This window comes from Trichoderma gamsii (assembly GCF_001481775.2).
Source record: "Trichoderma gamsii strain T6085 chromosome Unknown Scaffold_21.2, whole genome shotgun sequence".
Lineage (NCBI taxonomy): Eukaryota > Fungi > Ascomycota > Sordariomycetes > Hypocreales > Hypocreaceae > Trichoderma > Trichoderma gamsii.
This window is the reverse complement of record NW_020171358.1, coordinates 657,444-673,579: the sequence shown is the minus strand read 5'-3', so window position 1 is coordinate 673,579 and position 16,136 is coordinate 657,444. Positions and strand designations below refer to the sequence as shown.

At 51.8% G+C, this 16,136-nt stretch overlaps 7 protein-coding genes across 7 annotated transcripts; 4 read left to right on the top strand and 3 right to left on the bottom strand.

Annotated features, from left to right (window-relative positions):
• Positions 1 to 2,505: 2,505 nt before the first annotated feature.
• TGAM01_v206425 (hypothetical protein) lies at positions 2,506 to 4,023 on the top strand (the record flags this gene model as incomplete). The annotated part of the gene is made up of 2 exons (XM_018810799.2): positions 2,506 to 2,643; positions 2,776 to 4,023. The coding sequence occupies 2 exons, from the start codon at positions 2,506 to 2,508 to the stop codon at positions 4,021 to 4,023; spliced, it is 1,386 nt and encodes a 461-aa protein (XP_018655970.2).
• A 1,288-nt stretch (positions 4,024 to 5,311) lies between these two features.
• TGAM01_v206423 (carboxymethylenebutenolidase) lies at positions 5,312 to 6,400 on the top strand (the record flags this gene model as incomplete). Its single annotated transcript, XM_018810800.1, has 4 exons — positions 5,312 to 5,429; positions 5,516 to 5,687; positions 5,813 to 5,960; positions 6,071 to 6,400. The coding sequence occupies 4 exons, from the start codon at positions 5,312 to 5,314 to the stop codon at positions 6,398 to 6,400; spliced, it is 768 nt and encodes a 255-aa protein (XP_018655971.1).
• Positions 6,401 to 6,788: 388 nt separating this feature from the next.
• TGAM01_v206424 (hypothetical protein) lies at positions 6,789 to 7,776 on the bottom strand (the record flags this gene model as incomplete). The annotated part of the gene is made up of 2 exons (XM_018810801.1): positions 6,789 to 7,583; positions 7,690 to 7,776. 2 exons carry the CDS (start codon positions 7,774 to 7,776, stop codon positions 6,789 to 6,791), a joined length of 882 nt encoding a protein of 293 aa, XP_018655972.1.
• Positions 7,777 to 8,259: 483 nt separating this feature from the next.
• On the bottom strand, positions 8,260 to 10,079 carry TGAM01_v206422 (hypothetical protein; the record flags this gene model as incomplete). The annotated part of the gene is made up of 2 exons (XM_018810802.1): positions 8,260 to 9,076; positions 9,160 to 10,079. The coding sequence occupies 2 exons, from the start codon at positions 10,077 to 10,079 to the stop codon at positions 8,260 to 8,262; spliced, it is 1,737 nt and encodes a 578-aa protein (XP_018655973.1).
• Positions 10,080 to 10,586: 507 nt separating this feature from the next.
• TGAM01_v206421 (peptidyl-prolyl cis-trans isomerase ppi1) lies at positions 10,587 to 11,236 on the top strand (the record flags this gene model as incomplete). The annotated part of the gene is made up of 2 exons (XM_018810803.2): positions 10,587 to 10,718; positions 10,781 to 11,236. The coding sequence occupies 2 exons, from the start codon at positions 10,587 to 10,589 to the stop codon at positions 11,234 to 11,236; spliced, it is 588 nt and encodes a 195-aa protein (XP_018655974.2).
• Positions 11,237 to 11,923: 687 nt separating this feature from the next.
• TGAM01_v206420 (hypothetical protein) lies at positions 11,924 to 13,240 on the bottom strand (the record flags this gene model as incomplete). Its single annotated transcript, XM_018810804.1, has 2 exons — positions 11,924 to 12,949; positions 13,172 to 13,240. The coding sequence occupies 2 exons, from the start codon at positions 13,238 to 13,240 to the stop codon at positions 11,924 to 11,926; spliced, it is 1,095 nt and encodes a 364-aa protein (XP_018655975.1).
• Positions 13,241 to 14,750: 1,510 nt separating this feature from the next.
• Positions 14,751 to 15,944, top strand: TGAM01_v206419 (hypothetical protein; the record flags this gene model as incomplete). Its single annotated transcript, XM_018810805.1, has 1 exon — positions 14,751 to 15,944. One exon carries the CDS (start codon positions 14,751 to 14,753, stop codon positions 15,942 to 15,944), a length of 1,194 nt encoding a protein of 397 aa, XP_018655976.1.
• Positions 15,945 to 16,136: the final 192 nt, after the last annotated feature.

Below are 16,136 nucleotides of genomic sequence, written 5' to 3'. Positions count from 1 at the left end.
CCCCCGTCAGGTTGACTTGTCTTGCGTCTCCTTGGGCGCTATAGGTTGCCCAGGGGCGTACACATCTTGTGACCCATCGACAAGTTTTAATTGATGTGTAAACGGGGCACTAACGACTCGTCGATGCCAGGCCTGTGCTATGAGTTGAGCGCGGTTTGACGTTGGAGGAGGCTGAGGCTGACGAGCGAGCCAGGCCTGAATTGACTTCAGCTCTTCGATGACGCTTTGTCTTGCTGCCCCTGCTGTTTCGCATCTGGCGTTTCCGAGTCCCTGGGTCCTGGAGCCCTTTGAGTACGCTTCAATGTTCCAACGGCATGGAGTGTCAGTACGAGGAGTGGTACGGACCAGGCGCGGCTGTATAAATTGCATATGCAGATTGGCTATCACTAGCGCTTAGTTTTCCGACCTGCCGGGCTTCAGCTAAACCGCTGACAGTCAGTCCCCATGCCGGGTTCGATTAGCTTTGGCGTGACCAGGTAGGTACGGATCATTGCTGCCATCTGCCGTGCCTTTTGCGCTTCGGGGATATAGTCGAGGCTGTTCGAGTCGTGAAAAGCGGTCTACCGCCATGGACTACTAGCAATGTCTCAAAACATGCCATCGTTGTCCCTGGGCCAGTGGCGGTCGGAGCATTGCATCTTCCCCCTATCGCCGAGACAGTCTTGGCTAGATATCCACTCTGGGATGGACAGGGCATTGAAATGAGGCGAACCTGCAGCAGCCGATCGCCTATAGAGAAAGATCGCATGTCACTGGTTACCGATGGCCTGTTCCGACATATGCCCAACTACTAGTAATACAGTTAGTCGTAGCCCCTTCGTAGCAGCTGTGGCATCAGCAAAGTCTCCGAAACAAGCGATGGCGGGGCAGACGCACGCTCTTTCTCGTGCTGAGTCCGCGGTGGTCGCCGCTGTTGTGCAGATTCCTCTTGACAGATGGGGTCAATGTGCGAACAAGGGGGCCAACTGCGACTGGGAATGCAATGCAGGGACCACTGACCGCCGCTATGGGAGAGTCCATGCTCCTGGCTGCAGCTTGTACCGACAGATAGTCTGGGTCACTGGACCACGCTAGCTGCAGGCCAAAGTGCCGATGAGGGAGGGATATGGAAAATTACCAGCTAGCCGGGTCGTACGTAGTGCTGCGACAGGCATGGATGTTGGATGTAGGGGGTGGAAGCTCGGACGTGAAGCAGAGCTTGCGTTGGCTGATCGGTTGGCCGAGGCCCAGGCCATTGTCTGAGACGCAGAGGAAGCTCACCTCACACAGTACTACTTGGAGATTCGGGCTACTTGTTTTGTTAGTGACGGCTGGTTAATTAATATACGAGATGCTAGCTCCAAGCTGGAGGGTGGACTACCTTGAGCCATCTAGCCCCGAAGTGTGATAGCGGCAGTGACGACGAGGACGTGTTGCAAGTGACAGCTGCCAAAGCCAATTTGGAATGGCCAAGGGTGTGGTGCGAACCGTACGAGCGGAGAGAAAGCTGTTGGTTTCGGTGCTGGTAATTGGCATCCCTTTCTTTCCCTTCTCTGTGTTGTTTTCCCTTTTCTATCCGCCTACCGCTCTAAATGGTCGCGGGCCCTTTCCCTATTGGTCAATGCGGGGGGCGTGCTATGGTTGCTGCAACACCAAGTCCAAAGGATGAATTGCCATGTCCATAGAGCCTCCCTAAATCAGCAAGGGGGGACGAGGGGGGGATGCGAAGGATGCGGTGGCGAAGCATTTGTGATAGAATAGAATGAGACTTGTGGGGATTGCTTGAATCTCTTGCGGTTGTTGGAACATAGGAGTAAAGGCGCGGGGCTTGAGCATGAATTGGCCAGACCAGTACTGCTTCAGAAAGACGTCGAAAAGAAATGCAACTTCGGGATAAGAAACAAACGTCAAGAGATGACTCTTTGGCCCAAAGTCAATCAGTTAAAAAATCGGTGCTGTTGGGAGGGGGAAAAGAGTCGTATGCGCGAGAAACGAATGGATAAGGTACTACTACTAGCTAGGTAAGGTATTAGTAGTAATGGAGAGCATAAGGTACGTAGAATTATGAGAATTGAGAAGAGGCGGGAAGACAAAAGGCAGAAGGGAGGGGAAGAAGAAGAAAAGGCAGGAAAGAAAGGCCCAACTTGTTGTGGTGGCTCGTAGCTTCCAAAATGCTGTGTATCATTAAATGAGAAGGCACCGGTTGACGTCAATCTCGGCATCGTCCAGTGATTCGTTAAATTGTTTATTTACATGTATATACTTCATCAAACAGAACTCTCAGACAAGCTGCACACACAGCAGGGCAAACAGCTCAAAGCGCTCTCCAGTATTCTCATCAGTATTTCGTCTTTGTTTTCCTTGCTGCAGGCTTTTGAGACGCTGTGAATAGCTGTTGGATTTCTCCACTGCTATTGAGGTCTTTTATTCCTTTACTCTTTTTTCTTTTCCTCGCTCAGACTTACATTACGCATTTGATTACAGCCCTCTGTGCGTTATTTACTTGTGCCTACCAGGTACTAAGTAATGGGCGACTCGTTACAGAATCTCGCAACAGAGGCCGCCGAAGGAAACAATGTCTCTCTTACAGCCTCAGCTGAAGCCTCCAATGCTGAAGGCGACATCTCTCAACCAGAAATACGCCCCGATATCTTCAAGGCAAGCGTCTGTGAAGCTGCTCGCTGCCGTAGAGACCCCACGCTGACTTGGTGACTATTACAGACTGAAGTGTATCGCGCAATTATACGCCAACGTAGGTTGATTGCATGGGATAGACTGTTGAGCGAATGGTACTAGGGGACGAGGCTTCACTGGGAAAGGTGGACCAAAAGAAGAGCAAACGACGGCACTGGCGATCCACACGCAGGAGATGGCAATTCGTCCACAGGAGATGGCAATCCGGCCCCCAGCGGCGATCTTGAATTCGATTATATGTTTGGATATCCAATAACAACAGAGCAGATGCAAGAATATTGGCGGATGGTTGGATGGTCCACCAATGAGACTTTGCGGCTTGATAATTACTACGTTTTTGAGAAAGCAGTGGCGAGATTCGAATTACCAAAGAGGGTCCAGGAAACATGGCTCTTGTTCGATCCCGGCGCCCGCAATGTCGTCTATACGGGGGCTTCTGTTTATCACAGACAAGGGCTCGTGAGCACGACCAAGGGGGGCGCCAAGCCGGTCAAAGCAATGGTCATATCACAAGTCGTCACGGATTTTGGACACCGGTGCTGCGGCTTGGCCACGCATTTCTTGAATCTCCTTGCCCACCAAATGGATAGCAGGGAGGGCGAGGACCATATTGCTTTCAGCGTGCTGTATAGCGGTCCCAAAACGGACCTCTTTCAAAGGTGCGGCTGGAGGCCACTTCCTGCTAAACAGCTTCGAATCACATTGGGAGGCTTGCAGTTCAGCGGCTTGATGGAGTACTTCAAGCGGTACCCAAAGTATTTGCGGCACATGAGACATTTGTATTGGGAGCATCTTGAAAATTGGCTTGGTGAAAGCGATGGTCTCTCCATGATGGCGATGAGTGCTATCAAGCACCCAACTGTACATGCCCAAATCGTCTTGTCGCGCGACTTTGTAGCGTGGCACTTGCGTCGATCTTTAATAAGGCACAGTATAGTCAGACTACAACAACAGGCTCACCCTGTTGACAGCAGAATCCCTGTGGGGGCCCAATTCACTGATGTGAAATCAAACACTTCCATCTCGGCGTTTTGGGCCCACGAGTCTATAAAGCGAAGGCTGTGCGTGGGGTGCATGGAAGTGCAGCGTCACGATGGAATGGAGGGGGGGATCAGGATGGTGCTTTCCATGGCTGTAGAAGAGGCCAGCCAATACGGCCTCAGAGAGGTCATCTTGTGGGAACCATCAGCTCAAATCGTGGAGCAAGCCGAAAGGATTGCCGCTGAAATGGGCCATGGCATGACGGCAACATGGGAAAATCGATCCGAGATGATACCATGCTTCCGATGGCACGGAGGAGAGTCGAAGGAGGTGATATGGACGGAAAGCGGATACTTTGGCTCTGCCTGAAGCACAAATAAAGAAGTACTAGTAGGTAGCATCCTTGTAGCTCTGTACTATCTATCCATCTCTCTACTATTTTCATACGTATAATTTGCTTTGCGCTGACTCTGGTGAGGGGCCTGCAATAGGAGCTGTAAGATGGATTGTATAAATTCTTTGATGAATCAGTCACTCTGAGCCTCGCCTAAAGGACGACTAAGAATTATTTCTGTCTCTTGATGCACTGTGGGTGAGTACCTGAGCACCCATTGCTCGTTAGCCAACTCTTGTCTTCCAGAGAGATGAAGATGATGTTGAACTTTCCTTTTCTCGCCCCCCTTTTTGCACTTGCTTTTACTCGTCTTTTATTTACAGCAGGACTGCAGGGAGATGTAACCACTGCAAGTACAGCCTCCTCTTCCTCATTTTCCTGACTTTGTCTATCTCTTTCTTTTTCACCTTGCTCCTCTTCCTATGCTTCTATATCAACCATCTTTTGCCTGTCCATCTCGACAACGCCTCTCTTTCATCCATCGCTGACATCACCAGCTAGTCTGCCAAAGCCCCGCCCCCACCTTGTTGGACCTCGGAGCTGCTGCTTGTACTATACTGACTTGCAAGTTTCTCATCAGCTCTCAGGCTTCCGTTCTCGCCTCCACTTGTTTTCTCAATGGGCTCTGCTATAGTGTAGTGCCGGTGTTAGGTATGAATGATGCATCATCTGCGGGGGGTGCGTTTGGTCCATCCACAGCCCGAGCCGTTGTTGGCGCAAGTAAACAAAAACAAGCCGTGCATTGCATAGCATCCAAGTGTTGAATACTACTACATACTTGATTGCACTTGTGTTATAGGCCATTGCCAGCTTTTAGTGGCTACATGTGTCTTGGCCCATTATGTAGACAAGCGGTATTGGAGTCGGGCGGCTTACAGTATACCTACGTCACCGAAACGCCTTGATATGAGACTGCTATAAGTAAACTTCTGGACTGATACGGCGCCCTCCTCGAATTGCCCGCAGAGACGCCAACAAGCTCCAGGCATCACGCGCAGCTTTGCTTGCAGCCCAATTGATTGCTTGCATAATCGCCTCGACCCGCACAGTTCTCTGAGACGTGCCACGCATCTCTGGCTTCCATCTGGTCCCCGCAGCAACAGCAGCCTCCGCCCCCTCCTCGACCTCTCGCAGTGCCCCTCCAATCACCTCCAGGCCAGCTGCCGACATCTTCAACTCACGTCTCGGCCTCTGCACCATCGTCAACTCACATCCGAAACCGCAGCCGCAGCCGCAGCCGCAGCCGCAGCCCAGATCCGCGCCATGTCGTCCATGCCTGCCTCCCACGGCCACAGCGCCGCCTGCTGCAACATTCCCCCGGTTGTGTCCAAGGGGTACAAGCCCAAGGGCTCGTACGAGGAGATTGGCGGCTACAAGACGTGTATGTTATCATTAATTGATTGACAGTATATGGCAATATCATCAAATGAAAAGCCGACCTTGATACTGATGAAGCTACACATCTAGATGTCACTGGCCCTGCCGACGCCACCAAGGCCATTGTCGTCGTCTATGACATCTTCGGCTACTTTGACCAAACCGTCCAGGGAGCCGACATCCTTGCCTTCAGCGACGACCACCAGAAGTACAAGGTGTTCATGCCCGACTGGTTCAAGGGCAAGCCCTGCCCTATTGAGTAGTAAGTTGTTGGTTCCTCTCCCGGGGTGTCACCTGAGCAGATAGATATTCATCAACGTTGTTGGGACGATGCTATATGATGATGATGAAGCATCAAATATTAGTCGGCTGACGCTCGAGGAACAGCTACCCTCCCGATACTCCGGAGAAGCAAAAGGCCCTGGGCGAGTTCTTTGAGACTTTCCCTCCTCCCAAGATCGCCGGCTATGTCCCCGATTACGTGGATGCCGTCAAGGCTCACAGCCCATCCGTCTCCAAGCTAGCCATGCTGGGTGTAAGTTCTTATCTATTCCCCCCAACGTCCTAACGCTGTGTTACCCTCTTTCCCCTCGAGACCAAACGAAGAAGCAGAAGAAGAAGAAGACGCTGACACAAATCTCACAGTACTGCTGGGGCGGCAAAGTCGTTGCCCTCACCCTCAAGGCTCCCACTAACCCCTTCGCCGCCGGTGCCGCAGCCCATCCCGCCATGGTCGACCCAGCCGACGCCGAGGGCCTCACTGTGCCCTTTGCGCTGCTGGCATCCAAGGAAGAGGACGAGGCGGATGTCAAGAAGTTTGAGGAGGCGCTCAAGGTTCCCCACCACGTTGAGACTTTTGGGGACCAGATCCACGGCTGGATGGCTGCGCGATCTGACCTGACTGATGAGCACGTCAAGGCGGAGTATGAGAGGGGATACCAAACGCTTTTGGACTTTTTCGGCAAGCAATTTTAAAAGTATTGTGAGTGTGTGAGTGAGTGAGTGAGTGAGTAGGAAAAGCTTCATGTAAAATTTTCGTTTATTTTTCCTTTGGAAGAAAGGTGGTCTTTTCTCCATTATGGGAAGGATGCATACTAAGATAACTGCATACCACAAACTGAACAAGCAAAATAAAATAGGTAAATAAATAAAAAACGAACTTTAGCTGAAATACTAAGTCCCGTCGTCATCTCAATCAAACAAAGCTACTTTATCATGAAAATTTAACAAATATTTTCTTCTCGCTATGAAAAAGCCATTCATGGTCCATCGCTCTTCATTCTTCATCTCATCTCATCTCGTCTCGTCTCGTCTCATTCATAACCAAACAACATGCACGCATCTCGTGATAAATGTTCCCACATCACTCTCCCAGCTCTTGCGACAAACCCTCCGCCGCCGCCAACGTCTCCTCCAGATCCAAATCCTTCGGCGGCGGCACATCCAGCCCTTCACCTCCCTCGCCCCTCCTCACCACCGTGCTAATCATGTACTCGTCCCCAATAGCCCTATCCAGCTTCACATCCACATCAGTCACTCTGCTTCCCTTGAACCACACCTCCAGCTCCTTATCAGCCCCCTCGGGCGGAACCTCCCCCGGGGGCGCATAGTACCGCATCTCCAGGTCCGCCAGCCACGGTGCAAGCAGCGCCTCGCCCGTCATCTTGACATACGCCTCGCGCAGACACCACAGCGCGTAAAAGTAATCCAGCAGCTTCTGACGGTCCGCGATCCTCAGCCCGCGTAGCCGCTGCGTCTCCACCGGCGAGAGCACGTCACTGTGCAGGCTGATATACGACGGCCAGCCTTGCGTCTCGAGGTGCTTCAGGTCCCGCTCGCGCCTCTCGCCGGCGCACACAATGTCCGTGCCGATGGCGACGCCCTTGGGGGCACGATATGCGCCAAAGAGCACCACCACGCCGGCCTGGTGCGTGACGTTGAAGAGCAGCGGCTCGTCGCCGGCGGCCGTGATGAAGACGGGCTTGGTGCGGGCGTCGCGCACGGCCGTGGCGGACGCCCAGGGCACGTGGCAGAAGCGCGAGATGGCGAGGCGCTTGAGCAGCGATGAGGCGAGGGACAGCTTGGCGTCTTTGACAAAGTAGTATTTGAGGACGGCAGCCTGCTCGGTGTCGCTGAGGAGGGCGAGGGCGCGGTGGGCCTGCAGGATGTCAGTATGACAACGATTTGATGGCGAGAGTAATGTATGACTGTGATGAACGATTGTATGAAAGATAAGATGATATGACATGGGGTAAATAACGTACTACTCCGGGAAGCTGTTTGGTTTCTTTAGCTTCGGGCCACAAGTTCCGAGTATCGAGAGCCCAAAGGAAGACGGCAGGTTGGGCCATGATGGCTGATTCGCCGTGCTGTTGTCTTGGGTACGCCTGTTTCTTCCAAAACTTGTATAGATAGATCGATAAATGTATACAATGACTAAATGGTATTCAATCAAAGGCCGATGATGTATGTCAACGCTGTGTATAGGTATTCTCTATATGAGTGAAATCTGGCATCGCTGATGAGTGAGTGAGATGGGCGTTGAGATGGGTGAGATTGCGCACTGCCAATCAGCTCACTCCCGCAATCAGTTCCCCGCCCGCCCTTCGGCCCGCAGAGCCGCAGTCTTGGTTACATTCATAGATACATGTAATACATGCTACACTAGCATTCCTGTACAAGACGAGATATAGACTGAGACATTCTCAGCTTATCATCGGCTTTAATCAAAGATTGAACTTGAACATAACGATTATATACTGTCCATGAATTGCTGTATCAGATAATCTGAGTCTTTCTCGCTTTCTATACGACAATCATGCCACTGCTTCATCTTATGCTCCCTCTGACGGCGCTTCCAGTGATATAGAAAAGACTTGATGTCCTTTTCTGCCCGTCTGTCCAGCTTTCTTCTCCTCTTCTTCTTTCTTCTTCTTCTCCTCTTCCTCTTTCTTCTCCTTCTCCTTTTCCTCATCCTTCTTCTTATCATCTTTAGTCATATCTACCACGCCATCCTCCAGTTTGCCAATCGTCTTCACCGCCTTACCATTACCATCCAGGTCTACCACCACGTCGACTGTATCAAGGCTTCCATCCTCCGTGTACATCCACAGCTCCTTGAACTCTCCACGCGCCAAGCTGGTGAAGAGTAACGATCCAAGCACGCCCGGTACGAGATATAGCAGCGCTGGTTGTCCGTGCTTGAAGATGAGCAACATGGCGAGTGTGACCATCATGCCTAAAAAGTATCCTACCATAGAGGCATAAAAGTATGTCTTGGAAAACTTTGATGCTGCTACATCAGGGGGCAAGCTTTTTGAACCAAATAGGCCCAAAGACTGGCGGGTCCAGATGCGCTCTCCCCAGTTTCCCTTGGCATCCACGTATGGAGCTTTGACTTCTTTGTGCTTAGTCTCACTTCGTGTGATGATCTCGCCCGAAGTAGCATCCTTTTCAATAATTTTCAAGTCTGTAGATTCGTACTTGATTTTTCTGTAGTAGTGAATCCAGAGATCGAGCCGCAGTGCCCAGCCAATAACCATTCCAGGAATCACGATATCTCCCAATCCGAGGATACTCTTCCTGGATGCCGCTTCGAATGTGAGCTTGATAGGGACATCCAAAGTTGTTGCTACAGTTACCATATAGGGACTATACGGACAGAGAGTGAATTAGTAAATATGTCCAGCAGCATATTTAAAAAAAAAAAAGTAAAGAGGAATAAGGCAGCTTACGTGTAGAAGACCATAAAGATGTCATAGAAGAAGAGTCCCCACAGAACCAGCGAGCCGGTAAGGAAATCAGTTGGCGAGAGAAGCAAAAACGATCCGTAGCACATGCCATATCCCAACATGTTGGATAGAAACGACCACGAAGTTGCAAAGTAGACAATGGTCGTCACCACAGACATCAGGAGTGCCATCATATGCGCAAACTTGATGTGAATTGTCTCCTTGCCCATCCCATGAGCAAACACTTGCAGCAGCCAATGTCTCGTCAGGAGATCTCTGAGCTCCCAGGCCTTCTTTTGCAACCACGCAGCTGGTGCAAGGAAAGCCAGCGCTCCGGGGAGCGGGTTCGTCCCACTAACACCAGAACTCTCGATTTCGTTGCCCGCATCATCACACACCGCGACTGTATTCTTAGTTTGATCGGCCCTGCGAAGTTTTCCGTCTCGGCCACGCCAAAAACGAGGGAATACGAAAGATGACACCACTTGAATGCCATGGGCGTAAAAGGTTAACAAACTCGCCATAGACGCAGTCGTCATGTAAGTCCGTAGAATTTTGTTGATGAGAGCAGGATCTTGGAGCCACTGGATAAGATAATAAAGCCCAACAAGAACAAAAGCGGCCATGATCGGGAACAGGATCGCGTCAGAAAGCTCCAATCCTTGAGTAAACGCTTCATCATCCTGCTTCCGGCGCTTCTTGTCCTTTGAGGTGGCCGCAGATGGTGGGCGGCGTAGAGATGCGTGGGCTCCGAGATAGATGATTCCCATAGCACCAGTGACGAGCTTGAGCTCCAGAAGGAGGAAATCCACATCCTGTAAGATGTCCATTACTGAGGCGGGAGCCCTACCAGCTGCTGTGTCATTGAGCGTGACATTAAGGCCATCCAAGCCCTCCATGAGGGTGGCATTTGCTGAAGCCATCGCTCTATACCAACATATATCGTGGTAAATGACAGACGAGCAGTAATCTTAGAGATTCGTGGATATGCTGTCAAACGAGAGAGTAAAAAAACGAAAACGTGGTCTGAACTCGACAAAGCTGACTTTATGACGTCGGCAGCGACAAATGACACATGTCAAGTCTGTAAGCCGTGCAACACCTTGCTGAAAATCTAAAGACTGCAGGTACAGGAAAATGAGAGAGCATGAAAGAAAAAGAAAGTTGATGAGAAGAGAAAGATTGCGTTTAAGAAGGCGCTGGTGCCTTATAGTATCAAATGCCAAAGAAAGTTAAAGCAGCTGAGTTTCAAAGCCTGGCCGCTACAAAGCCCGAAGAGAGGCCACTAAAGCGGCCACTAAAACCGCCTATCGCTGCAAAGCTAGGCGAGGCAGCCAATAAAGCGCCACGATAGCGCCCCGGCAGCAACAGGCCCTCTCCAGCGCCAACATCGCAGCCTCGTCCCGCAGTGACAACATTGATCCTCTTCCATGTCCATTTTTTTTTTTCCAACTTACACAACTACTAGCATCACCAACTCAAGCCATTGCCCAGCACCCAATCAAGCCAGCATTCGAATCTCACCAGCCATGACCACAAACGTTATCCTAGAAACCTCAATGGTAAAACCTAAAACTCAATTTCAAAAGCAGCAGAAAAAGAATGCTAACCGTCAAACAAACAGGGCACAATCACCCTCGAGCTCTACACATCCCACGCCCCCAAAACCTGCACAAACTTCGCCACCCTCGCCCGCCGCGGCTACTTCTCCTCCACAATCTTCCACCGCATCATCCCCGACTTCATGATCCAGGGCGGCGACCCCACGGGCACCGGCCGCGGCGGCTCCTCCATCTACGGCGACAAGTTCGAAGACGAGATCGATCCGGCTCTGAGACACACCGGCGCGGGCATCCTCAGCATGGCCAACGCGGGGCCAAACACAAACGGCTCGCAGTTCTTCATTACGCTGGCGCCAACGCCGTGGCTCGATGGGAAGCATACCATCTTTGGGAGGGTCAAGAGCGGGTTGAGCGTGGTGAAGAGGATGGGTCTGGTGCCTACGGGCGCGGAGGACAGGCCGGTGGAGGACGTCAAGTTGATCAGCGCCAAGGTGGTAGAAGGCGAGGAGCAAGAGTGAACAAAAAAAAAGATGACGGTTTAGTTATGTATTTTTCTTTATAATATTTGGTAATGCGGAATGGCGGAGAGGTGGTATAATGACTCGGCATGCAACCCCCTCAATTTCGAGGTGGGATATATAGATTTAGATAAATCAAGGCCTGTATATACGACTGCTGTAATTTACGTTCGGTGTACATAGGCAGCATAGCAAAGCGTTGGTTGACGATATACAACACAGTCCTCAATCATTAAGCCATAATTAGTTTAGAGCGAAAGAAATGCCGTGCTTTATATATACAGGCCTAATCAGCCTGATCAAAGAAAAAAAAGTAATAGACTCATTTTAACCCCCAAACGCCAAGTTCCCGTGTTCTTCGGGATGCTGGTTTAATCGTCGTCTTTATATAAAAGCCAGTAGGTCAGCCCATAGCCAACCACGTCCAGAATCTGCAAATTAAATTAAATGCAAAAAGCAAATAAGCCTGAGGTTTCGTTTCCCGTTTTCCTTCACCTCTTTTGTCTTCATGGTGTGTTGGAAGAATATGAAAAATAATACAGTTATCCATGGATATAAAAGCTTAAAGCCACTTGCGTTTCGAGTCTATCCATATCCAATCCACCAGCAATAGCGATGCAAAACACATGCACGTATGCGTAAATTCCTAGATTGCATGATTCGTTTCTCTGGCTTTTTTTTTTTTTTTTAACGGTGGCCCGCAGGTGGCGAAGAAAGCGTTTCTGAGGACTCGGACTCGGCATCGATATCTCGACCATTCTTCATGGGGGAGCTCATGACAGGCTTGCCCACTTTCAACTTCTTGACTGGGCTGTCTGTCTTGGACTTGACCTTGTTCAGGACCTTTGGCGAGGGCACACTGTAATCTGCCTTCTGCTCCTGGCTTAACGAACTGCTCTTGATCTTATCTTTCTTCAATGAAGATTTGGTCTTGATTATGACTTTCTTCGTCAAAGCATGCTTTATCTTCTTCTTCTTGTGGCTAGTCTCCGAGTCTTCGTCGTCGTCGCTAACGTCGCGCTTCCTGGGACTCTGGCCACGGGAAGCCGGCGTGGGCGTAGCTTTCTGCGAGGGTGGAGGAGTAGGTTCATTCTGAGAACCGCTACCGTTCATCCTTTGAGCAGCGGCTCGACTGGCGTTGCGACCGCTATTGCCAATACAAGATCCCATGTGATTATTCAGCCGTGTAACCAGGATGCATCTCTTGCACTTGCTGCACGTGGCAGAAGGGAAGGAGAGGACATTCGGAGGACGCTGCTCGGAGCCTCCGTCATCCTTCTTGTCCGAATCCTTCTTCTTCTTGCCCCTACCAGGGCCTGGTCCCACCCAGCTCTGGCCGTAGATGTCGCATCCGGGCTTCTCGATGAACGGGTGCTTTTTGCAGTAGACGACGGTAGGGTCGGGCTTTCGGGCGCCTTTACCGTCGGTTGGATACAGTAATCGCGGCAGATGGCATCGGGGGCATAGAATATCCGTCGTCGTCTTCAGCGGGTTGCCCTTTAGGAGCACCTTGCCATCCTCGTAGATGGCGGCATCCGTCTCGACTCGCACGTCGGGTCTTGAGTCGGGCGTCGAGCTCTCCGAGGCATCTGAAGCCAACTTCTCCACTTGGATGGCGGCAGTGGCCGCCCTGGCTGTCTTCTCCTCCCGATGCGTCTTCATCAACAGATCCGACACGAGGTTGTACAGCACATCATCGAGCACCGAATGCGCCTAGAGCAACACGGGGCAGGAATTGTCAGCAGCTACATTCTCGCCAAAGACGACGACTCGAGGCATTGATTGGCGATGCAATGCATGCAGCACTGCTCCTCTTGTATGGGGTCGGCAGCGGCAGCGCAAGGCCAGCAGCGCCTTAGCCTCTGGGGGCCCAGCAAGAAGTGGTGCTCCGGCCTAGAGGGTGGGAATGGGAAATGCATCGAATCGACAACTCACCAGTTTATCCATGCTGCCAGCATCATCGCGGGCACGGATAATGCCCGCCCGACCCGAGGCTGAGTTCATGATGGGCGGCTGCGAGCCCTAGATGGGGGAGGGAAGATGAATAAGAGAAGCAGGGTAAGATAGTTAATAAAATAAAAAAGGTCCCCAGCACAGCTGAGGTGTGTGTGGTGCGCGGAGTGTGCGTGCGTCGGCTTCTGTGCAACTTGGCGTCGTGTGATGAATGACGGAGGAATCCCGGGCGGAATCGACGGTGCCGGATGTATCGCCCGCGGCTGATCTGACGGAAGGCTAAAGACAAGGCGAAACGAGGATGATGATTAAGGTTCAAGGTTGGAAACCGAATGCTGCTGCTAGCATCGAAATAGTGCTTGGCCGCCGCGGCTCCTTTCGTCACTGCACTTCAATTGCACTAGGCACCGTGCACCATGATTTGCGCTGGAGCAAAGTCGGGGGTTGGGCCTGGAGCGTGCTGGGATTGAAGGGGGCGATTGCTGGATTCTCTGTATTTTTGGGACTTGGCGCAACAGATGAACAAGTAAGATGAAAAGCGGCTGGTTTGCCTCTGTCTCCTGGCTGTGTCGAGCGAATTGTTCTGCTGATTCTATGCAGCGTGGCGAAAAGCATCTGCTGGCGCAAAGGCCTTCTGCGGGTGAGATTTGAAAAAAAAAAAAAAGATTGAAGTGAGCTGAGTTTGAAAGCCAAATCAAGCGCAGTGCAGAATCAGAGTTCTGCGATCAAGGCCAGATGCGCACCCCATGCTCGCTTGCCCTGCTGACTTTACAGTGGCTGCTTGCTCTATAAGGTAGCTGCATGATCGCTAAAAATCTCCGCTGTAGCCGCTGAGCGGGAGGCAGCCACTGCTTACCGGTACTTTACAGGTACTCACTCTCGCTTGCGCCGCAGTGCAGTTCGTCCAGCCCAGCAATATCAAATTGATCCCTTACATTTTTTAGTTGGTACCTGATACTGCACAGCCAACAGGAACGAATCTTGGCCGGCGGAGGCCCAAACCGGCCCGCATCGCGCAATCACAGATTTGCACCTCGATTTGCAGATTACATACAGATTTGCATCGCCCAACCGCCGTGGCCAGCCACGCCAAAACTCCTTCGCAGTCCCCTGAACGCCGCCTAATCTTATCGCTGTGGCTGATAAGAGCACCGCTAACGTAAATGTTTAGAGATCAATTGAGTCGATCGCAGGAAAACGTTCGCAGTAGCATGAGCCACTCCAGACTCCGGAGATACTCCGCGGCCTGAGAACGTCTGGTCCCCTGAATTGAATATAAGTCAAGATGGGCATCTGCCGGCTATCCATTAACAACGTTCCACTCCAACATCTACGTATTTGTTTTGCATTCTTGCGGCTCTTCTCCGGAGTCTCGGCTCCCTTTGCATTGATTCACTCACTATTTTTGTATTTGTCTTGCCTTTCTCCCTCTTTCTTTTATCTCCCATCCTCTCTCTCTCTTTTCTATCCTTTCTTCTCTTGTCCATCCGTCTACTTCACGCTCTGACCACCACACGCGACCTCAATCCCATCCTCGGCGATCGTTTTATGCCTGCCCGCCATGTCACTCCCCACCACCAGCAAGCCATCGCAAATGTCTATCCGATCCTTCTTCCAGGCCAAGACGCCCAAATACGCTCCTCCTCCATCACAGAGCCATAATAGCAGCAATAACAGCAATAACAACGACATCACCATCGGCGCCCCGACGATTGCACACTCTTCCGTATCCGCCGCCGCATCAACGACAACACCACAACCGCAATCGCAATCGCAATCGCAATCCGATCTCACCCCGCATCCAAATTCAAATCCAAATCCAAATCCAAATCCAAATCTACCCCGCGAAGCCTCCATCCGCGCCATCACCCCCGGCGACATCAACGCCCTCCGCCGCCTCAACGCCCTCCTCCTCCCCGTCAGCTACCCCGAGGCCTTCTACAACCGCGCCGCCGACCCCATCGCCGGCCGATTCTCCCGCGTCATCACCTGGTCCCACGATGGCGCCGATCCCAAACCCGTCGGCGGCATCGTCTGCCGCGTCGAGCCCGACATCGACGTCCACGCCCCGGACGGCGGGCCCCAGGTCGCCCAGAACCTGTACATCCAGTCGCTCTGCTTGCTGTCGCCCTACCGCTCCATGGGCCTCATCGCCGCCGCGCTGGACAATGTCATCGCCGCCGTCGTGACGGATCCGGCGCTGGAAGTCCGCACCGTCACAGCGCACGTCTGGACCGAGAACGAGGAGGGCCTGCATTGGTACGAGGCGCGGGGCTTCGAGAAGCACGAACCGGCTATCAAGGGCTACTATCTCAAGCTGCGTCCCGACTCGGCCTGGGTCGTCTCCAAACGAATCGGTGCCTCTGTTTTCAACGCCCTCCCCTCGTCAACACCGCCCTTCTCTCGACCTGATATAACCAGCACCACCGCAGCTGTCATGAGCCTTCCACCCATGACGAGCCAAATTCCGCCCGCTACTGCTGCTGCTGCCACTCCTCCCGCCGTCAGCAATAGTGCCCCTCCTCCTCCCTCGACAGCCAGGTCCAGGCCTCCTGTCAGAGCCGCATCAGGCCAATCCTATCAAAATCAGCGTGCCGAGACAGAGTGGAATGACCTCCCTGCGGACATGGCGCCGACTCTTCTCGGGCCGCCAAAGACTGGCAGCGAACCCGGATCTGGCGCGAGCTCAAGGAGCAGCTCCACCGTCAGGAGAAAAAGGGATCGATCCTATCCAGCTGCTGCATTTGGGCAGTGAGGCAAATAGAAAAGAAGAACAGATAGAAAAGACATTGGCGCCTTGGAGCTTCTGGATGAAATCGATTCTTATCAATTTACGAATAATGTATGGGAGGTCATGATACGCCTCAATGATTGAATTTAGACTTAAAAAAGAATTATATACGTTTTTAATACGACTGTAGAAGTAGACCACTATTTCCTCCTCCAA